At 51.7% G+C, this 22,433-nt stretch overlaps 6 protein-coding genes across 6 annotated transcripts; 2 read left to right on the top strand and 4 right to left on the bottom strand.

The window, feature by feature from the left end:
• Positions 1-18: 18 nt before the first annotated feature.
• Positions 19-3,979, top strand: N7468_004775 (putative ABC efflux transporter; the record flags this gene model as incomplete). Its single annotated transcript, XM_058474072.1, has 3 exons — positions 19-583; positions 627-3,251; positions 3,306-3,979. The coding sequence occupies 3 exons, from the start codon at positions 19-21 to the stop codon at positions 3,977-3,979; spliced, it is 3,864 nt and encodes a 1,287-aa protein (XP_058333075.1).
• A 1,963-nt stretch (positions 3,980-5,942) lies between these two features.
• On the bottom strand, positions 5,943-6,488 carry N7468_004774 (putative extracellular thaumatin domain protein; the record flags this gene model as incomplete). Its single annotated transcript, XM_058474071.1, has 1 exon — positions 5,943-6,488. One exon carries the CDS (start codon positions 6,486-6,488, stop codon positions 5,943-5,945), a length of 546 nt encoding a protein of 181 aa, XP_058333074.1.
• Positions 6,489-8,688: 2,200 nt separating this feature from the next.
• On the bottom strand, positions 8,689-11,951 carry N7468_004773 (Sec23/Sec24 family protein; the record flags this gene model as incomplete). The annotated part of the gene is made up of 7 exons (XM_058474070.1): positions 8,689-9,296; positions 9,365-9,556; positions 9,607-10,044; positions 10,101-10,441; positions 10,493-10,590; positions 10,646-11,858; positions 11,884-11,951. 7 exons carry the CDS (start codon positions 11,949-11,951, stop codon positions 8,689-8,691), a joined length of 2,958 nt encoding a protein of 985 aa, XP_058333073.1.
• Positions 11,952-12,899: 948 nt separating this feature from the next.
• N7468_004772 (uncharacterized protein) lies at positions 12,900-14,898 on the top strand (the record flags this gene model as incomplete). The annotated part of the gene is made up of 7 exons (XM_058474069.1): positions 12,900-13,043; positions 13,112-13,512; positions 13,562-13,677; positions 13,742-13,919; positions 13,970-14,614; positions 14,666-14,737; positions 14,808-14,898. The coding sequence occupies 7 exons, from the start codon at positions 12,900-12,902 to the stop codon at positions 14,896-14,898; spliced, it is 1,647 nt and encodes a 548-aa protein (XP_058333072.1).
• Positions 14,899-15,219: 321 nt separating this feature from the next.
• On the bottom strand, positions 15,220-18,313 carry N7468_004771 (cleavage polyadenylation factor subunit CFT2; the record flags this gene model as incomplete). Its single annotated transcript, XM_058474068.1, has 2 exons — positions 15,220-18,100; positions 18,165-18,313. 2 exons carry the CDS (start codon positions 18,311-18,313, stop codon positions 15,220-15,222), a joined length of 3,030 nt encoding a protein of 1,009 aa, XP_058333071.1.
• A 1,481-nt stretch (positions 18,314-19,794) lies between these two features.
• N7468_004770 (uncharacterized protein) lies at positions 19,795-20,739 on the bottom strand (the record flags this gene model as incomplete). Its single annotated transcript, XM_058474067.1, has 1 exon — positions 19,795-20,739. One exon carries the CDS (start codon positions 20,737-20,739, stop codon positions 19,795-19,797), a length of 945 nt encoding a protein of 314 aa, XP_058333070.1.
• Between the last annotated feature and the right edge of the window lie 1,694 nt (positions 20,740-22,433).

Here is a 22,433-nt window from a genome sequence, read left to right as displayed (position 1 = left end):
AGAATAGTATCGCAGACGATGGAGACGACTGACATCTCCCCTGATTTGGCCGTGCAGAAGGCAGAACCTGCTCTCAACTCGATCCCGGAAAGTGTCTATAATCTTTCTCTGCGAGATGTGAACCCCGTGGATGTCCGTGTTAACGAGTTATCTCTTGAGATTGACACTTCTCCGCCGATATGGGAAACCTCCCCGAAACAAATATGGGCCCGCTTTCGAGGTAAGAAGATCCTCGGATCTTCGAAAGAAATTCTAGATCGCGTGAGTGCGGATATGCCGAAGGGGAGTCTGACTGCAATCATTGGAAGCAGTGGCTCCGGGAAGACCTCGCTGCTCAACCTGATGGCTGGTCGCATGTCACTATCGCGGGCTCAAGTATCCGGCACCACAACGTTCAATAACGACACCAACATCAACAGCGTCCGCAGCGCCTATGTCATGCAGCAGGATGTTTTGATTCCTACTTTGACAGTCTGTGAGACTCTGCAGTACTCGGCTGATCTTCGGCTACCACCGCCAACCACCGCTGAAGAACGCCGGGCCATTGTGGAGCAGGTCATTCTTGAGTTAGGACTCAAGGAATGTGCGAACACGCGCATAGGAACCACGGCCCATAAAGGCTGCAGTGGTGGAGAGAAGCGACGCACGAGCATTGGCGTGCAATTACTGGCCAATCCCCTCGGTCCTCTTTTGTGATGAGCCCACGACCGGGTTGGATGCGACAAGTGCTTTCCAGATTATTCGGACCCTGAAACGGCTTGCGCAAGATGGCCGCACTGTGATTGTCTCTATCCACGCTCCCCGGTCTGAGATTTGGAGCCTGTTCGACAATGTCATTCTGCTGGCTCGAGGTTCTGCACTTTACAGTGGTCCTGTGAGCGAATCGTTGCCTCATTTCGAGAAATGTGGCTATGTCATGCCTCCATTTGTCAATCCAGCGGAGTTTTTGATTGACCTGGCAGCGATCGACAATCGCACTGACGACTTGGAAGCCGCGTCTTATGCTCGTGTTGAGAATCTCCGTCAAAAGTGGCGCTCTCGAGTGCTACAAGATACACCTGATGAGAAGAAGACACTTGCGACGCCTGTGTCAGGAACGGAAACTGGAGCTATGAAGACCGTGTCTTTTCGCCGACAGATGCACGTCTTGACCTCTCGTACCTTCATCACTACGATTCGAGACCCCATGGGTGTTGCAGGTAGCTTGCTCGAAGCTATTGGAATGGCAGTCATCAACGGCTGGATTTTCATACAGCTAGATCAAACTCAATCGGGTATTCGCTCACGAGAAGGCTCGCTCTACGTTGCCAGTGCGCTCAACGGCTACCTTGTGTTGCTTTATGAGACTTACCGATTGACCATTGATATCCAGCTTTTCGACCGCGAACATAACGAGGGAGTGGTCGGCGTTCCTGCATTCCTTGCAAGTCGCCGAGTCGCTCGCCTTCCATTGGAAGATTTACCTGTGCCAATCATATTTGCGGTCATCTTTTATTTCATGGTGGGATATCGCCTGGAAGCGGCTCAATTTTTCATATTCTTGGCTTTGACAGTACTCACACACTACGTGGCAGTGACGTTTGCTGCCTTGGCCATCAGCATCACTCGAGATTTTCCAGGCGCCAGTCTCGTCGGAAACCTGTGTTTCACCTTGCAATCATTTGCATGTGGCTACTTCGTCCAGGCGAATCAGATACCCGTCTATGTAAAGTGGCTCAAGTGGTGCGCATACACCTTCTACATTTTCGGAGCACAGTGCGCGAACGAGTTTATCGGCGTCCATGGCTCCGAGATAGGGCAATTCTACGATTGTCCGTATTCCGACGACCCCAGAGATCCAGCCTGTAAACAGTACACCGGCCGCTACATCATGGACAGTCTTGGTCTACCGTCGAACTGGATATGGCGGCCAATTGTGGTCCTCGTCGCATTCATCATGGGACACTATCTTGCCGCGGGCCTCTTGCTTCAGTACAATCGTTTCGCCATCGACATTGCCCAAGCACGAAAGACGGAGGGTGATCCTTCCGCCGGGAAAGCCAAGATTGCCCTTCGCCCTACCCAAGACACGCGACGCGTGGCGATTTCACTGGACCAATATGCCCTGGAGCTTCGGAAGCGTAGCTTTGTCGGGCAAGAGCCCGAGATCTTGCACATCCTGCGACCCATTACTGCCGAGTTCCGCCCGGGAGAGCTGAATATCATAATGGGCCCGTCTGGTAGCGGAAAGACCTCTCTGTTGAACTCCGTTGCACGCCGCTTGCATGGTTCCATACGCGATAAATATCATGTAACCGGCCAGATGCTCTATAACGGAGCAGTTCCTTCTAAGAATGTCATTCAGTCCGTCACTTCATTTGTGACTCAGGATGACGACGCACTCCTTTCCTCTTTGACCGTGCGCGAGAGCTTGCGATTCGCAGCTGGCCTGCGACTCCCGAACTGGATGTCGCGAGACGAGAAGAATCGCCGTGCCGAAGAAATCTTGTTTAAGATGGGTCTGAAAGAGTGCGCCGATAACCTCATTGGCAATGATCTGATCAAGGGCATCAGCGGCGGCGAGAAGCGACGAGTCACTATTGCTATTCAAATCCTCACAGACCCAAAGGTGCTCCTTCTTGACGAACCAACCTCGGGGTTAGATGCTTTTACGGCTATGTCGATCATAGAGGTGTTGCAGGGCCTTGCAGCTGAGGGTCGTACCTTGATCATGACCATCCACCAATCCCGCTCGGATCTGTTCAATCATTTCTCTCAGGTTTTGCTTCTGGCTCGTGGTGGTTATCCTGTCTATGCCGGACCCGGCCAGCAGATGCTTCCCCATTTTGCTGGGTTGGGTCATCCGTGTCCTGAGACCACTAACCCGGCCGACTTCGTGCTGGACTTGATCACCGTGGACCTGCAGCAGGAAGATCGAGAGGCACTCACCCGCGAGCGCGTCCAAAAGCTCATCACGAAGTGGGCAGATGCATCCCCGCAACTCGAACGTACGGCTTCGAAGATTGCGACGCCAGCCGAGTTGGGCAGTCTTCGGCGCCAGATGCTGCCATTCCATGTCACATTCCCGATCGTGCTGCAGCGATCCTTCATCAATTTCTGGCGCCAGCCACCCTTGGTGATGGCCCGTTCTATGCAGATCTTGGGGATTGGAATTATCATGTCGCTTTTCTTTGCACCGCTCAAGAATGATTACCCGGCTGTCCAATCCCGCATGGGATTCATTCAGGAATTTGCCGCCCTCTATTTTGTCGGTACGATATCCCCCAGCCAGTTTGCCCGGCCGCCCCGAGACTAATATCGCATAGGTATGCTGCAAAACATCGCTATCTACCCCAACGAGCGCGATGTCTTCTACCGTGAAGAAGGCGACAATTGCTATTCGGTGGAGACATTTCTCCTTGCCTACACCGCAATCGAAATCCCATTCGAAATCGGCTCGGCCATTGTATTTGGCGTCCTTGCCGCCTTTGCCAACAACTTGAAGCGCACTGCGCAAATGTTCTTGATCAGCGCATTCAACTGTTTCTGCATTATCAACTGCGGCGAGTCCATCGGAATCATGTTCTGCACCATCTTCTCCCACATCGGATTCGCCGTGAACGTGACCTCGACTCTTCTCTCCATCTCCACCATCCTGGGCGGTGTACTGAGCTTGAATGTGAATGACGTCTTGCAAGGGATCAACCACCTCTCCCCAATCAAGTGGTCCATTGCCAACCTGGCTCCCTTTTCCATGCATGGCCAACATTTCACCTGCACTGCCGCGGAGATGTTGCCCGACGGGACCTGTCCCATCAGTTCTGGCGAACAAGTGCTGGCACTCTACAACCTCGACAAGAACGGCCCTCTGAACATCATGGCGCTGGGCGTGTGTACCATCATCTATCGCCTGGTCGCCTACGGGTTCTTGAAGGCCATGCGATCCAATCATCTGATGGAGCGGTGGCTTGAATGGCGACGTTCGCGGCCGGCAAAGTGACGTTACACAGCCAGATAGATATAGCCCACCTCATACTCTCGAAGTGAGAATCATCATTCAAAGGATCTCGGCGGTAGTTCAGTGTATCCTGATGGTCTTGTGAACTTGCGCCGGCCATTCCCTGGTCCTTCCACTGTCTACACCGGATACCCAGTTTCACGGAGGAAAAATGACTACAATGCTGAAGTCATCATGACAACCATCCAATACCGGATTCGTGTGTTAGTGTGTGAAATCATGTTTTATCAATAGTTATTAGTGAATGGACTCGTAGACCTCGAGTGTGGATTGCTACCCAACCGCACAAGCTTACCATAGTCGGCCGCGCCGCTTAGGGTCCTCCAGACAGCGTCGAGTGCCTGTCACCAATCAACCTCCCCCAGGGCTGTATCGCCGATTTTAGTCATCTCGCTCTGTCATCCCGACTGCCCGAATGGCAATGATATTCCCTTGATGCCCAACGAGGTCCAGAACCCCCCAGGGGTCTAACCAATTCGATCGGCTCAAGCTGGATCACCGGCCATCCACGACCACCGCGAAACTCCCTGGCCAAGCCAGCATGTGACCCAACCATCAAACTCTCTGGACAGACCAGGCTCCTCCCAAAAAGGGAAGCCTGTTGGAGAAAAAGGTGAAAATCGGCCCTCGGCTCTGGGCCGCGAATAAGGGCGCGGTCAAGCGTTCGCCCAGTTTTCACAGGCGAATTGTAGTGGGATTGGACGGACCAGTCCTCTTGCTGCGGCTCAACCAGACTTTGCACTCGCACTCTCGATGAACCAAGGAACGCAGGCCAGGAACGAGAACAAAAAGATCCGTTCTCTGCATTCTGAATGGATCAGTCGCCCGCTTTGAGTGTCGTACCTTTTGTCCTCTTTTTCAGTCCTTCGCCATTTTTTTGACTCTCCTATGATCTCTCATCTTTTCGTGGACGCAAGATCGCGATCACATCTGCGCCGATTGGAGAACAGCGGAATGTATCCGAGTAATTCCGGGCGGACTCCCGCACCGGGTTTCGCCCGCAGCCTTTGAAAGTGGAGAGAGAAGGAGAAGCCCCCGACAGGTACCAGGGCCTAGAAGCGTGGATTTTTGCGCACAAAGAGCGGAGTCTGCGACGAGATCGCGATTGGTAGCTGGGCGCACGGCGGGGCTGGGCTTTTGTCCCGACTGGCGGAGGATCGACAAAAGGGGCCCTGGTCCCACTCGTTCTTTTTAAGCGTTTCGAGAGCGGATCGAGGGGGAAAAGAATGTTCTTCGTGTTCTAGATCCCGCCATGGATCCTCGAGGTGGGGGAAAACCTTTGAGGGGTTATGGGTTTCCTGTTCGGTTCGTTTTATTTTTTTTTCGTGGCGGGGCTGCCAGGCCTCGGGACTAATCATCGTGACTTTGCTTGTTCGCTCCTTTTCTTTATTCCTGTTGGCTGGAGGGGCTTTCCCCGGTAGGATGGTTGGAATTTTCGGGGTCTCGACGGTTTCGCTGTTCTTCGAACCCTGTTAGGGCTTTGAACGCGCGGCGGATAGGTCTACCTGGGATTTTACTGAGCGGGAGGGTTTCTTTGGCAACACATGGTTATTCTATCAACAAATCTCTATCTTCCCCTTAGAACCATGTTCTCTTCATCCGTTCCAGATCGTGGGGAGGGGGTATTCAACAAAGACATCAAGGAATCATAGCTCGTGACGACATTCCGTCACCGGCGGAATCAACCGCTCGGTGGAAGGAAACATGTCGACTCAACCGAACATGTCAGAAAAAGCAAGTCTATAAGAATCGAAAAAAAAGCGGTCACCGACTTGGGTGACACGAAGTAGAAAAAAAAAAAAAGATCACCAGGTGGTGAGACGAAGAGAAAAGACCCATATCAAACGAGTGCTCGGGTCAACCGGCATGTACAAACGAAGGATCGTCGGTCGTAGAAAAGTTCATGAAAACATAAAAAAAAAGTTGGCTGAAAGAGCGGCATCGTTTACTGGCCGATGGTCAGAGCCAGGCCAGTATCGATGGGGCACCCATGGGTAGCGTGGTCATCCGTGGGCTGAAGGTAGGCAGCGGCGCAGGCAGAGTCGCCGGCCTTGCAGACAGCAGAAGGGCAAGACTTGGAATCGGAGCCAGAGTCGGAAGGCAAGACGGAGAAGCCGTACTTGGTGAACTCGGAGCCAGTGCCCATGTTGATGCAAGACAGATCCCAGAAGATGGTGTCGGTGCTCTCGGTGTACTCGAACTGAAGCACATCGGACTGGTTGGGGTCGGTGGCCAGCTTGATGGAGACACCACCACCGTTGGGGTTGGCGCGCCAGGCCTCCGTGTAGGTGCCGCCGTTGGCAGACAGGGTTTGCATGGGGCCGGCGGTATCAGCAACCGACCAAGCGTACACATCCTGGTTCAAGTTGTTGGTGATCAGGACGGAGCCACTCGGAGGAGCAGGGCCGCCGCGGCGGATCACGCCAGAAGGAAGGGCAGAGGCCATGGTGGCGAAGACGGCAGCCAGGCCGAAAGTCTTGGTGAACATCATCTTGGCTTTTGAAGGAAGGTTTGGACTTTTGGGTCTTCTTTTTCAAACAGGAGTTGATATAGTTGAATGTGCAAATGAAGGTCTGGTCGACAGACTAAAAGGAATGATCCGAGATTCAATCTCAAGGAAGGAATGTGGATTCGAATGAATGCTGTTTGATCAAAAAAAAAAGCCATTCTATCAGGGACGGAATGGGGGTTCTTATAGCTAAGATCCTGAAGACCCTGGACTATAGTCCAGGTACCGATCAAGGAAAAAAAAAGGCATGTGGGCCAGCCACATAGATGGTGAGCCATGGATCGCTTCCAAGGAACAGTGGGCCCCTCAACGGTAAAAGCATGGAAACCCAGAAGGGGCGAATCATGGGGAAGCCAGAGATGGGGCCTTTTTTTTTTCTTGCCCAGTGTCGCATGGCGCGGGTTTGGGTCTGGACTCTGGGCCACCAGGCACCGCATCCAAAGGATGGGGACACATCCAACAGAGAGTGTGATCAGAATCATCAGAGTCCGGTGACCATGACTTGAGTACACACAATTGACGTGTCAATCCTCGAGATCTGGCTGATTGGATTAAGCAGCGACTAGTGCCGATAAGGCACACACTGTACCTGCTTTAGTATGCGACCTTCATTGCTGCAAGTAGAGGGCAAAAGTCCAGCTGCCACTGCCACTACCTCCACGGCCTGAATGGGCGCGCTCCGCTATAGTCAAGTGCGTGGCCCTGACTTTACTCCACCCAGGACTCGTGGCAATAGCAGCCACCACCATTACCGTGCTCCCGCCCCCACGTCATCGCTCATCGCCTGAATATTCTTTTTACTCTTTTTTTATTCCCTTTTTCCCCCCCCCATTTTCATTTTGGCACTAGTCGCCCTTGGCCACCCCCCCCCTTCTTGGAAGCCCCTGGTCCAGGTGTGTCCAAAGGCGAGAGTACCAGTTGGCGAATGCGACATGCCCAAAATTGCAAAATGCAGATTCACAAGGGCCTTCCAGGGCTCGCGGATCGAACCTCTGGAGGAATTTGACGTGTCCCCCACCACCACATTAATAATTCGGACGAATGCCGTACTTCTTCGTCCCACCGGCCTATGATCGATCAGACTTTTTTTTTTTCTCGCTCAGGCGTTCCTGGACGTCAATCCAGATTTTTCATCTCCGCCCGCCTCTGACGTTGCGTTCGCCTTGGGTACCTGTCGATCGAGTTCTGGAATTTTTATCTCCCTAACGAGAAGGTCGTAGATGCTGAAACTAAACTCCTCCCGGTATGGTGCTCGCTATTGTCCAGAAGAGTCTGTTCTGGCCTCCCTGTACTTGTGGCAATGCGCGGTTTTTTGACCTGATTATTGCCATGAGTTCTTGATTCTGGGTAAACCTGTGCTATTATGTTACCTGCTCCCATTCGCCCCCCCGGCTTCTCCCCCACTTTCCTGCTCAGCATTGAATTCGTCCATTTTGTTCTTTTCAGACATGACGAAGAAAAAGAAATCTAGATGAACAGCTGGATCCAAAGGATGCTCGCTTGCATATGCTGCCCTATGATCGATCGTCCTACTAGTCCTGCTTAGTCTGGCCTATGCCCGCGGCCGTTCCGCCGCCGGAGGATACCTTAATGAGGGATGTGGACCGAACTAGAGCAAGTCGAGTCAAGCGTAATGCTGAGGGAGGGTGAGGGGGGGGGCCATGCCCAGCACCCACAGTCCCCCTTCCAGAATGGCCAAGTCATTCTAGACCGCCACTTGCGGCCCCACGAAGGCTCCCCTCCCGGTACCTGCGCCTTAGGGCTTTTTGGGTGGCTAGGCTTGATCCAAGGCGTACTCTGTTCTAACGTTGGGACCGAAATTGAGGACTATGGACCGGTTGCAGTTTTTTTTTCTTTGGCAGCCCCAGGTCGAGGGGGCGATTCTCAATTATTATCATCACGCTGACAAAAACTATCTGTGCTATATGAAGAAGGAGTTTCCGACCTCGGTGACTTCGGTGTGACGACTTTTACGGGCTCCACTTCTCAGCAGCCAGTCGAATCACATCCCCTGTCGGAATCTGTTCGACTCGTCTCGTTCTCTTGCGTAGGCCGGGGGGCGCAGAGAGCGGGTTGCCTGCAGCCCGACGGAGCTGCCCGGGGAGGGGGGAAGAGGGTTTGCGCTGGGCGTCATCCACCAAACCCTCGGGCTTACCAGTACGGTGTTCGCATTGCCGATAGACTAGCCAAGGCACCCTCGCTCGTTGACGTCTCCTCTTTTTTTGCGGTGGCCAGCCAACTCCAAGTTGATCTGTCGGTGAGTATGCACCAGCCAATCCACGTAGCTCTGGGCCTCGTTGTTCCGATCCTCCAGTAGCAGACGGGCGAACTCGTACTCCGCCCCATCCATCCCTTGTCGGGCCAGTTGGATTGTGACGGCTTTGGATCCGCGAACCGTAGAGAAGTACTGCAGGAGATTGCGCACCTGGGCGTTCAGGTGTGTTTCCAGAACGGGGAGCGACGAAGTGTTGGGATCGAGGCCTTGCAATGAGTCATTCCCGGGGCCAAAGAGATCCTCGAGCAGGTTGGGCGAAACTTGGCTATGGAGCCACAGTAGGACCACCTGGCCATTGTCCACCAAGTAAGCGCCGCCCTCTTCGATCTTGGAGAAGCTGGCGCGCAAGGCAGGTGGGACTTGGAGCTGCCCATGCTCGTTGGGGAACCCATCCTCAGCATCCATGTTATGAATAGGGATGATGCGGGGGTAAAGATATAGGGAAAGTTCAGTACAGCCGATGGAACGAATCATCCGCTGGTCATGAACCCGGCGGTCTGATGATTCATGGCCACCTATAGTGAATGGTTAGCAGACGAGATATTGAAAATATAGATTTTTTTGTTCTTTTCGATGCACTAACCTTTGAATGCTCTGGACTTTGTCAAGCTCAAAGTGTACATGGAGAATTCTTTCAAGTTCTCCGGCAAAACGAGTTGACCAGGAGGATGGGACCCAGAGAAGATCTTGCGATATCCGCTGAAGATATCGACCGTCTTCTCAGAGATACTGTTACGGATGTCCTTGAGAGACTTATCGAGTGTTTTCGAGGCAGCTTTAATAAATGTTAGTATAATCCCACTACAACAGCACCAATTCACCTACCTTCTTTGGCGATAACCGCCACCACGGCATCTTGGTCAATGTACCGCATCGTGTCGATCCCGCCCTCATTAACCGCTGCAACGACATTGATGCAACGAACCCGCCGTTGGCCATCTGCAGAGGTGTAGAGCAATGCAGCCTGGAAGTGCGCATCCAGCTTGGGATCAAGCTTGCCATCGTAGCCGAAGATGACGCCAACAGCCTTGTCTGCATCTATGCCACCAATCTCCAGATCGGCACCCAGAGTATGGTGCACAAAGTTTCCATGGTACGAAGATACTTGTAGGCCATTGGAGCAACGAACTTTCATCAAGGCCTGGTAGCCAGTCTCCCGAGTGACGCTGTGGACCAGTTCCTCGCGCACCTTCTGGATATCGCGAGGTGCGTGGAAATTGGGATAGAAAAATGTCTCTCCGCCGGAGAGTGCAGCGACATGGCCTATAATCATGTTTTTGTCAGCCTACAGTCCTTTCAAAGACTTCTACCAAACATACCGATAGTCGCCACATCCACATAAGCGCCACCGGGGGCGGCGATGAAGATGTCTACGCCAACTCCAGCCTCAGCAAGCTTGCTAGCCGTCTTTCTCCAGGCTGGATTCTCGGTTGCGAACAGCTTGCGCTCTGCTTCAGTTCCATGGATTTTAGGGTCCTCTCGCACGGAGAGCTGCCCTGGGCCGGCAGTGGGTAGGCTCGCAACCGAGGCGACCACTTTTCCTCCGGTCTCCTGAAGGGCCGATAGAGCCGCATTCAAGGTAGGAAGTAATGCGGGGGTGGGGTTCTTGACCTGAGAGAAAATGCTAGGGATTTTGCCCAAGAGCGTTGTGATCACGGACCTGCTAAATATAAGAATCCTATCGGCCATAGGCGAAACGAATCTCACTTACTTGGACTCATATGGGTCGACAAAAAGACCTTCACTCAACGGGACAAATGGCTCCTCCAGGTCGGTCATTACCATCATCTGCGCCTGTCCATATGATGACTGTATTCCAGTTAGCATGCCATACATCTCAAATGGCAGCATCTTTGATCCTTACAGCAAGGTTGTAGAAGTGGACTTCAGTGTCGAACGTGACGATACCCACTTTCGAGCCCACAGGTACCCTGCGAGCAGACTCATCGCCTTCTGTGCCATCAGCAGCTCCATCCTCTCCATACAACGCCTGGGAGATGCCTGCACACACTGCCTTCAGGAAGCCCCGTTGGTACGACTCACGGCTCACATCAATCAAAAAGAGAGTCCGTAGCCCCACAGGCTCCTTGTTCCAGTATTCTTTTGGAACCAAGAACTCGACTGTGCCCATCAATAGCTCCGGTCGTTGCATGCGATCCACACGCGCACCGGATGGATCCAATGGCGCGTAGTATTCGGTGGGTGTATCGTTGGGGAATGTACACATGTTGCAGACGAACTTGCTACCGCCGGAGCGGAAAGACATAAAGGGGTTGATGTATGTCCTGCACCGTCGGCATCGCGGGGGCCCAACATCTCCAAAATCCAGCACGGGAATCGGCTGTTCACCGGGGTCGAGAGGAGCGAGAGGCTGCAGGATCATGCCCATGGGCAGTCCGAGCGAGGAGAGGAAATCGGAGGCTGCGGGTATATTGTTGATGGTGAGGCGCGCGTATTTGGGCGACGAGTTGCCTTGATCGTGGGCCACGAAGGGAATGGCGGCGGGCGGAGGGAGGTGCTGGTCCATTGTTGGGTATACATGGTTGAAGTAATACTGGGCAGGGCCGTCGCGAGACCGAGGGATACTTGGAATGTGCTCGGGGTCAACCTTGCCCTGGGTAGCCACAGAATCGGGCCCGCGTGCAAGGCCTGGCTGCGTGGGACCTGGTCCGGCGGGTTGGCCAGGCTGAGGGAATCCTGGTGATACTGCGCGAGGCACTTGATTCAAACCTGTGCTGAGGAATTGCGAGGTTGACTGCTCCGGCCCCGCAGCAGGTGTCTGGTCAAAACCTTGCGCCGCTGCCGCAGACCCTGTTCCGATGTCATGGAATGCATGCCGATGTTTCTTCCGATTCGTTCTTGCTCCTGGGTCCGCCGCAATGCCTAGGCCACTCATCTGGGAAGCTAATCCAGCCATATTCGGGTCCCCCAATGGCTGTGGCGGAGCGGCATTATAGGGGGGCTTGAGGGGGCACATCCTGGTATTGCTGTTGAGGGGAGCCATACGTGGCCCATTGACTATGAGCAGGGTGAGGATAGGGAGCAGCTCCAGGTTGAGGATAAGGAGCAGCTCCAGGCTGGGGAGGAGCAGCTCCGGGATACGCGAGGTGGGACCGAGGGTTCGAAGGGTCCTCGGGCTGGCCCATGTTGTGATAAGATGGATCAGCCATGGTGGATCATGCCGTGGACGAGCAATGGAGAGCAGGCGGCTAATCAGCGAGACATATCGGGGGAGGTTGCTGGAGCCCCGCGGGATGTTGATGGTATACCGGATTGACCACCTTTGCTACACCGGAAATACGTGTCTCCGAGGTTCTCCATGTGGGCCGGTGTTAGCAGTAAACACTGGGAGCACATATAGGAGTAACATGCACCACTCGCTTTTTCGTATTTTCTTCATTTCGCATTTTTATTGCTGCAATTCGGGGGGCCTTTCCCCGTGGAGTTCTGCCCGCCGGGCACACCCATTATTTGCACCCCTGTCCAGGTCTCTCATTGTAGATCGACCGAGACCCATCTCCCGCCAATACAAGCTGCTGATACCAAGTCACTAGTAGTTCAACCCCACTGTTCTTGCGCCATTCCGCAAGGTTCTCTTCGGCTCCGAACTGACCTCGAAGCTACAGAAATAGCTAGATGAGGGATCCCGATAACAGTGTCTACGTGGCTCGTCTTTTCGTGGATTGCTTCCCCTCTCTCCTGCATATTTTCGGCTCCCCAAAGGTCCCCTAGCCTGTCGAAAATTCACGAACCCCCTCCCGATAGTATCACTGGTTGCAGCAACCGATGTGTGATTTGAGACTATCGATGCACACTTATCTGTTTGCTACCCACCGAATCTTCCCGCCCCCCCTAAAGCTCCCGTTGAGCTCCCGTTTAGGGTTTGTCCTATTGGCATCTCACCGTCTCCTTTGTCGGTCGATCGGATCTTAGCCCCGGTCTGGCATTACCGGAGTAGATAGAGCTCTCTGTAAGATAAATATGTAAGTGTGGGCCACATTTCGATTTCTTTTATCCTTGCCGGTCTATTTCAACTGCTGCCCTCGTCTTATCGGCGCTATCTTGCCTTGGATTTCACCCCCTCGACGCGGTCTGATTGTGCGCGCCACGTCTTCGCAATGGTCCTGACTGTAGAATCCTCGGATCCAGATCGAAAGACGAAAGCCGAGGAGGTTCGGAAACAAGATTCATCCCTCGGGCCTCCAATGGCAACCATTCAGGACGACGACGAGCTTTTGCTGGCTCGGATAGGCTATAAACAAGTAACGATGCCCGCCACCTCACAACTGCCCGGGAGGCGGAAGACCTAACCTTGATTCTGTCCAACCAGGAGTTGCGCCGTGAGTTCTCGAAATGGTCGACAGTATCGTATGCCATCTCCATTCTGGGGGTACTCGGATCCGTGCCAGCAACCTTTGGCTCGCCACTGCAGGCTGGAGGCCCAGCCACGGCGGTTTGGTGTTGGTTAATCGGCTCCTGCATGGCGATGGTCATCGGCAGCTCCGTAGCAGAGCTAGTTTCGGCGTATCCAACGGCAGGCGGAATGTACTTCGTGACGAAGCACGTGGTACCAGCCGACCAGGTCCCAATATTCTCATGGATTCAAGGCTGGTGCAACCTTCTGGGCCAGACGGCTGGTGTCTCAAGTGTCGCATACACCGTTAGCCAGATGCTGTTGGCTGGTGTCAGCATGAACTCGAATTTGGTTGACGGCGAGTACTCGTATTCACCGTACGTCACGCTGTATGGCCTATCTTTCATCTTGCTAATTGCTGGTTAGAACTGCATTGCAAACAGTGCTTGTTTCTATTGGTGTTCTCTGCATTCTGGGCGTCATTTGTTCGTTGACGACCAAAACGCTCCATCGGATCATTCTTTGGTTCGCGCCGATCAACAGTCAGTAATTAAGCTTTCTCCACGGCCATGGCCTCCGCCTAATTTTCTTTTTTTCTTTTCTTAGTTGCGGCCACAATTGCGATCTGCATCGCTCTTATATATTTGACCCCGGAGAAGCAGCCAGCCTCGTGGGTCTTCACTCACTTCACTGATGGGTCTGGGTGGGGCTCCAAGGTGTTTTCTTTCTTTTTGGGTTTCCTATCGGTGGCATGGACTATGACCGACTATGACGGAACCACTCAGTAAGAACAGCTAGTCGAGCCCCCATGAATAGTACCTAACCGCTTTGCAGTATGTCAGAAGAAACCCACGACGCTGCCATCAGAGGACCAGTTGCAATCAGGATCGCTGTTCTGGTCAGTGGCGCATTTGGCTGGCTATTGACGGTCTGCATGTGCTTCTGCTTAACAGACTTCGATGGTATCTTGAACACCCCAACAGGATTGCCAGCAGCGCAAGTATTCCTGAATGCTGGAGGAAAAGCAGGCGGAACAACAATGTGGTCATTTGCAATTCTGGTACAGTTTTTCACCGGTTGCTCCGCCATGCTGGCCGATACAAGAATGGCATTTGCATTCGCACGAGACGATGCGCTTCCATTTTCAGCCTTCTTATCCAAGGTCAATTCCCGAACCCACACCCCTGTCAACGCGGTCTGGTTCGTGGTTTTTTTTAGTATCTGCCTGAACTGCATTGCTATTGGCTCTACCGAAACGGCTACCGCCATCTTCAGCGTCACGGCCCCTGCCTTGGATCTCTCATACATTGCCGTGATTCTAGCACACCAGATCTATAGATCCAGGGTCAAGTTCATCGAAGGCCCTTTCACCCTTGGTAGATGGGGACCCTTGATCAATTGGGTTGCCATTATTTGGGTTCTGTTCATCAGTACCATTCTGTTTTTCCCTACCCAAATTCCAGTGACGCCGGCGAACATGTAAGAGCTTCATACTCGGGATCGGAGACGCTCTGCTAACTCGATTGATAGGAATTACGCCATTGTCGTCGTTGCGTTCATTGGGCTGTTTTCTATATTCTGGTGGTTCTCTTCAGCCCGAGGGTGAGAATAATCGTGATCGGAATTAGACTCGCATTTGGTCCCAACTCACTAACCATTGATGTATTACCAGGAAATATACCGGCCCGCAGACCAACGATATTATTCAAGACATCCCTACCGAAGATAATGAATTCGGAAGCGAGCCCGAGGGCAGCGTCTGAGGCGCTCAGGACTTTTTGCATCAAGTTTTACCTGCTGCATTTAGAGGTTGAAATTTAGAAGGATGAGGGACTAAACAAAAACCGCGGGAAAGAGAGCTAATATCTAGAGTTACGAAAACGACATTTCTCACGTCTAAGGGTGTTATAGATAATCTTGAAATTGATAGTATCCGAAACCACTGACATCAGTCTTCGAATTCAGAATCAAAGGAGACAAAATGTTTGAGCAGTTATTGCCATAGAAGTTTGATTTTCGTAAACCATTCGGTTATAGATGAGAGTAGTACAGAGAAGAAGGATGATAAAGTACAATGAGGGGGGTTAATTCCCGGCCACAACAGCCAAGCCTTCATAGATCTTCTTCTTTACGGCAAGGAAGCTGCCTGCTCCGCGGCCCAAGCCAGCCTGGTTCGCCGCGGACTGTGCTGCTGCCTCGATCTCAATTCTGCCCGTGCCGGATTTCCGGACAGCCACAGATTTGTCAATAAGGAGAGTTCCTTCGCCGCGGAACTCGGCTGTGTGTCCAGCTGCTTGCATGATTTTGCGAAGATCAGCAAGTCGCAGATCACCGACGTGCAGTGGGCGAGCCACAGATCGAGTGCCAGCAGCCATGCTAGCCGGTAATGTGTCGAGCAGAGGGAGAAGCTCGGATTTCTCCGAGGGCTTTTGTTGAAGCGCATTGTCCATGATCGGCACAACAGCAGAAGGAGGTGCCTGTTCGGCGTCTACCTTCAACTTTTTGCCGCTGGCTTCGGGTGCAGCTTCTGCCTCCTCTTGTGGGGGCTCAGGGCCCCGCAGCTGTGCGGTTAGAGCCACGACACCAAGGCTACGTACATGTTGCCAGTTCAAGCGCCGGACCAGGTTATTGCTCAGTTTAACCATCCAGGCATTCGTATCAACGCTTGCATCGATGGTCTCACCATTATTCGGGGTGAAGATGATAGCATCCGCGTCTTTCGTGATATCACCCTCTTTCACGGATAGAAGCTTCTTGCACTCAGCTGCCAGGGCTGTGGTTTCCTTCCTTAATCCGCCAATAAGAATGAGCTTCTGAGGTTGAATAAGCGGGATAAGCATTTCGAGACTACGCTTATCGTGCAATCCCATGCAATCAACAAAGGCAATTCGAGCGTTGATGATGATCGATTCCTTCTTGTAGACAGCCTTGGCAGGGCCCTCAAAGTCTTGGCCATCTGACTCGTCGTCGGAAGATGCCGCAGCATCCGCCGCTTCATCGTCAGAAGCAATGCTTAAGGCATCATGTCCAGACTCGATCCTCTGCCCGTCCTTGGTTAATTGCTGACGCTTGCGGCCACTTGAGCCTCCGGAAAGTCTGCGGCCAGAAGTATCATCCCACCGTCGTTTCTGTCCGAGTTGAGTCTGTGCCTCAGACCTTCGTTGCTGCATGTCGATTTCTTCACGCTCTTCGGCTCGTAGGTACTCTTCGGGACGAATGAACTCTCCGTATTCGTCGCCCTTCTTCCTCGGGGCTACGTATGGGAACATTCTCTCTCGTCCCTTCTTGCCGCGTACATCGTAATCAAAAACATTCTTTCGTCGTAGCAAAATATTGACGCCCAAATCTTGGTCACTAAGGGCGAGCTTATTTCGATTTGAGTGTGCCAAGGAGGCGGAAAAGTTAAGGATTCGACCTTGTTGCTCAGGGTTGGAGTCTTCAGAGGATGTAGAGCTAGATCCATCATCAAGCACATCTGCTCCTGTCTCGAGACTTTCCTGCCCTCCCCGGACTTGAGAAGTATCTTGTAGCTGACGTTTGGTGGCGAGGTACTGCTGATAAAGCAGTTGGTCGCCAGCATCCAGGGGCGCTCGTTGAACATCTGTCCAGCTCAGCTCTCGCCCTCCGCTGTGGACTTGCTCCAGCAGTTCACCGTCTGATGCTGTTTCTAGCGCCACGCCGTCTTGACGTTCCTCGTACCACTGCCAGAGTGTACCGCCTAAAGAATTCATCTCTGGACCTTCCCCTTCCCGCTCTGCTGCCTTGGGACGGAATGATTCGGTTAATAAGATCAGATTGTTGGGATCCTCGGCAACTCGCTTCAACGAGTCTTTCGAGAAACCCCACGCCATCGAGACATCAGAGGCAAGAATGACTTTAGGGCCTTCCTCCGCAAAAAGCTTTTCTAGACGCTTCTTGCGCTCGATGGTCTTGAGATGCTTAAAAGTGAACGGGCCACCGCCACTCTTACCGGTTTTACTTTGCGTCTGCCCAGAGGCACCCTGGGCGGCGCCATCGGCTCCTTCAGCGGCTTCGAATTCACGAACGATGTTCTCATCCATCCATTCGAGCATACTTCTTGCCAAACGCATGGTAGTATTCACCTTGCGACCAGCAAGGTATAGGCCTGCGCCCTTGAGTACATCTTCTTTCTCATCCGATGCCGCATCTCGCCAAGCGTGCTCTAAAGCATATGCCAGCTCTAGAACTCTTGCACTTGTATCAGTAGGGATGAGAACAGTGCCGCCCTTCGCGAGACTACTACGGATCATGTCTAGAAGAAGATCATCTCTCTTTTTCCGGCCTCCGGACACTGCAAACTTGTCGGCTCCTTTTGTGCTGCAGATGAGCGCTGTTGGCTTGCGCAATTGCTCAATGACCTCTGCTCCACTAGCCCCGGCGCCTCCGAACCACGCAGCACCTGCTACAACACTCTCACGGGCTTGGTTCCAATCCACGGCGTAGACAATAGACTCCATCCCATGTTGAATATGCCAGATAGTTCCACCAACGGTGTGTCCGGCATTATAAGCAGTTAACGTGAGGCCGTCCAGGGGAGGCGAGAAAGGAGAAGGCAGAGGTTGATGAGGTTGCGAGTATTTGAGGGGTTGAATAAGTGAGAAATATCGAGCAATTTCTTCGGTGGTCGGAGGCTGGAGGAGGATCCGGCCGGTGCCTCCATTGCTTTCTAAATTGGCTGCATTGGCTGTATTGTCGCCTAATGAGGGTACAGCAGATGCCGACGCGCCGGGTTCTGAGACGGAAGCTGAAGGAAGGAAAGTCGCTGCAAGCGGTGCCGATGAGTATAGGTCTTGCAGGCTGGTGCGGCCGAGTGATATGACGGGGCTCGTTGCGTAAATGGGGATTTGAGTAAAGAGAGGAAATGTGCGACAGCAGTGAACAAAGGCGCCAATGTGCGATGGTGTAGCGTGGGTCAAAAGGACAAGTGACAAGGTGGGAATGTGTCTGTTATTGAACATGTAAGCTTCTAAGAACCATAAGGAAGTAATTCCTTCGACATTGGGCGTACTTCTCGAGTTCTGCTAGGTCGCGAGTGTCGAAGGTATCGTCCCAGCCGACGTCAACCAATATCTTGATACCTCCATCAAGCTCCAAAATGGATTGGGATGCTCTGGATGTTGATGACTGGGCACCAACTAATGGCGTAAAAGTAAACATCTTGATCGCGCGCCGTCAGCGAACGGCAACGTCTGATCAATGACCGCGAATGCGTCTGGGGGAGACTCCAAGTTCCACTTGCGCGTGCCGGCAAAATTAGGGCGGGCGGTGAGGCCTGCGGAATCGGACGCTTGTGAGCCGCTAGTATACTAGATCTGCTGTATGTTTGTTACTATTATACATCTAAAGCCTTGGAGGATTACTTACCCTGGAAGAAATCTGGAATCAGCACAGACCCAATATATGACGTGGGCTGTAAAATATCGAATCCTTGGGACCAGAAGAATTAAACTCAACACTAGTCAAGTTTCAAAGGGGTGAACCCCATCCTAGAGCTTGTCGAAAGTAATATTGAATCGTAGCTAGTGAACATATGCATTTTCTGTTTCAACTTGAAGTCTACTGAGCATCAAGTGATAGAGACTCCGGGTACTACGTTCTAAGTTCTGCTAGCAGCCGGACTCGGAACCTTCAAGTTTCAATCTCGCTGTGGATATATATACCACCTTGGAAGTGAAATTAACAGGACTCCTTTACATGAATCTACCAACTTCAACTTGAACGTTCGATTCAAGGTTGAGCTTCTGTACACCTCGCTTGACTCATCTAGATAACATTAGGTTACTATCAGCACACAGTGCTGTCAATTTATTACCAGTTCTATGTCTACTAGTAGTGAAGAACGCACTCAAGGGCTCGAGTTTTTCTTTGTCCTCCTAGGAGTGGGTTTATTGCGCTTCAAATTTCACGGCTCTTCGGTACTCTGAGCTTGAATCAATGTTCTCATTGCTCCTTATCTTGTCCAAGTCTGTGGTCAAAAAATGTTCGTCCTTCTGTGAAGACCTAGGAAATAGGGTTAATTATGGAAATCAATAGATGGGGCGCTGTAGTGCGGCAAACTGAGCAACGGACGTTCGATTTTCTTCTTTCGCTCTGCAGCCCGGGCATAGCGTCTAGGCTTATCATTTATGTTACCGCTCATCAATGGCCTATCTGTTGAACCTATCTGCTTTAAGCCTCGACTCAAAAAATCTGAAGCAAGAGGAAATGACAAAATAACAAGGCTTCAATTGGCAAATCTAAATCGAACCCCTCGCTCCCCATCTCGGACAAGCCTTTTGCAAAGATATGGGGTTTGCGCTTGCTTGCTTATAATTGGACGATACCCCATAACTGACTCTTCCAATAGTGAGATGTGTATAGTCTACATGACTTTCTATCAAGCTAATCTCTTTTTGCCAGTGCGGCGCTGTCGGGGTTTGCCGGCTGGTTTCTCTGAAGCTATGTAGGCAATTCAGTTAGCACCTATTCTGACAATATATTGATCGGCAAAGGTTCTTGGACTCGTATGGAATATTTGATATGCAAAGGGCTTCCGAAGAATGAGACCCAAATCTGACTTGCACCAGCTCTCTGGTTAGGCCATATCTTATTCCACATGGCCTTTATGGAAGATGGCATCCGGCCAATTCTCAATTACATTAGTTGATAATATTGAAGCCGTACAGAAAGAGACAAATGAACATGCTTAAAATCAATAGGATAACGCTAAAAGAAACACATTTGTACTCACAGATCTCGGCCAATCTCCCACCCTGCTGTGGTCGATCGGAACGACCACTGCTCCCCCTTTCCACGTTGCTCAAAGCAGCAGAATGGGGCTGTCCAGCTTTTGGGGGCAAGACTGGCGAACTTGGAGGCTGTGGCTGCGGGGAATCATGCGTTGGATTGAAGGAGGAACTAACTTTCCCTGGAGCTACCAACGTAGTATTCTCGTTCTTTAACATCATCTCAATGAGAGGGTCCCTTGGAGGCCGGCGCCTTTGATTGGATGGCGATGGACTTTTGGGCCTGGTTTGGTTGGTTCCTCTATCAAGGCATAATGTAGGACGGTCGAAGTCATCGAATAGTCTTCCATTCTTGCCAAGTGGCTCAAAATTGGGGAAGTAAACTCCAGAATCCTTGCGGCGCGCGCGCCCAAACAAAGTCAACTTAGGCGGGTGACGAATGGGTGGCAGGGGGTCATCCACATTGGCGACATGGAACCATTTCTGACGGGAGATCCAGGCTCGGATCTCCTCACGGCAGAGGAAATCGTAGGTTGCATCGACAAGGCACCGGAAAGCAACCTCGTACACCTCCTCCTTGCTAAAGCCATTGAAACCGGACTCCGGGCCGTATTCAAGTTCCCAGTCAAGAGCCCCGAGCCCAATCTTACCATCGTAAGACATTGGATGGCTTCCTCGATGGACACCAGGGATATGCGTTTTATCATCATACGTCGTAATGAGTTGATGCTCGAGATCATCCGCGTCTGGCGGATTGGCAAGGGCAACGAGTTTCCATCGAGGCAGTGGGGCGTCGTCTCCAAAGAAAATAGCAGGCCATTTTCTGTCCCCAGCCGCATCTCTTAGGCTTTCGGTCATAGGGAATTGAAGAACGTGCTTGTCCTTATCGGTGGGATGGGGGACCCTTACAAAACCTGTTGAGGCTCTGGGGAGCCTTTCACCCAGCGCAGGAATTGGTTCCTCCGACAAAGTTTTATCCTCTCTCTTTTCTCTTTTGGCTTCTGGCGGGATATTTTGTGAGTCACTGTCAGGTCTTGTCTCTTCAGCATCAATCTTCCGCTTCCCTAAAACCTTGTCCCCCTAAGCTCCCTCTTTTGCCCTTTCCCATTCTGGAAGACGTCTACTGATTTATTTCGTTGTTTGATGGGATCTATGAGAACTTAGAAAGCATCATTATCGGGATGAGGTGAGCTTACCGAGTCCAGGCAAAGTCGTGCGAAATATCCGAAGAGATTTGCAAAAGGAAATTGTAGGGTCGAAGATGATGAGCAAGGCACTTCAAGTTATAGAAAAACCGGGTTTCTTAGGAATTAGAGAGTCGTTTGTATTTTAGCCGCTAGCCGTGAGAACTTACCCGGACAAAGAGACTATTCCTGATGTCCTTCGGGACATGGATCAAATGCTTTGGATTGTTTCAGAATTGCAGAGCAAGAAAAGAGTCAGGAATGAACGATAGTGTTGTCGATGCAGACTATGAAAGAAAATGCTTATCGGACTCGTTCTGCCTAAAATATCAGACATGTAAGTATCTCAACAATGAGAGCACGATATTCGGAGTCGGAAGTCATACTGCGATGAGCCTGGACAAAAGGCAAATCTGTCGTGTTCCAACGCCTGAGGATTTTTGACAATGAATAGTCTGTATTTCTTAAACAGAGGCCTTCACGATATTAATAAAGAGCGCCCAGCAGATAAAGTGATGCTTGAAGTCATCGGTGGTGCAGCTATTCTGGTAAGAAGCGTCCTGTCAACCGCGGAATGTGACCATGCTACCTCGTAGCCTACCGATATTCCGATCCTAGCTACAATGTTAGCTTACGGATGTAGGCCAAGCCTTTGTCCCAAAAAGATCAATCGCAGAACTCGGATAGACGACCATGTAGTGCCAATCAAGGAGTCCGGTCCTATTCGATGACCGTGCTCTTTGACGACCTCAAGCCAAGTCATGAAGCAAGGACGTCCATATGAACAAGCCTAGCTTTGCGCGTCCAACTTGTCACGCGACAGAAAGTATGCCCGGTTCGATCGAAAACTAAGAAGATCCTCCAAACAAGGAGGCCTAAGCTCTTCATTTCTCCATTTGAGGATGGCGTGGCCGTGGTCCTGATCCTTAATCCAGTGCTCGGCAAAAGGATTCACATTCCATACCCCGGTATTTGAGGAATAAGCTCGAAGCTCTCCCTGCACTGCAATCATCATGACACATGCTGGAGCCCGGGCGGGTCCCCCCACATGGTCTATTCGTGTTTGTTGGTTTCAGGTAACAGTAGATCAAAGAGCATCTCCCATTTGGAGGAAGAAGCCCAAAAGACATGCAAGCGACTGGCTCACTGATCTCTGCTTCCTTGGGAGTAGAAGCCACATCAAGTGCGATGCCCCCATCTACCGTGACCATTTCAGTTAACAGACTGCCAGCGAAAGTCTCAAGATCAAAAATAGTGTCAATGCCCGAGGAATTTAGAATGGGCACCAAAATGCCAGGAAGATATTAATAAAGTGCGAAAAGCCAGAAAGAATCAATTTATTCCAGGCGTTCAGCCACAAGGATATCG

Source organism: Penicillium chermesinum (genome assembly GCF_028974085.1).
Source record: "Penicillium chermesinum strain IBT 19713 chromosome Unknown utg000003l:1.0-5111272.0:1.0-5115320.0, whole genome shotgun sequence".
NCBI lineage: Eukaryota > Fungi > Ascomycota > Eurotiomycetes > Eurotiales > Aspergillaceae > Penicillium > Penicillium chermesinum.
The sequence above is the reverse complement of the archived record's forward strand: the minus strand, read 5'-3'. Positions and strand labels throughout refer to the sequence as shown.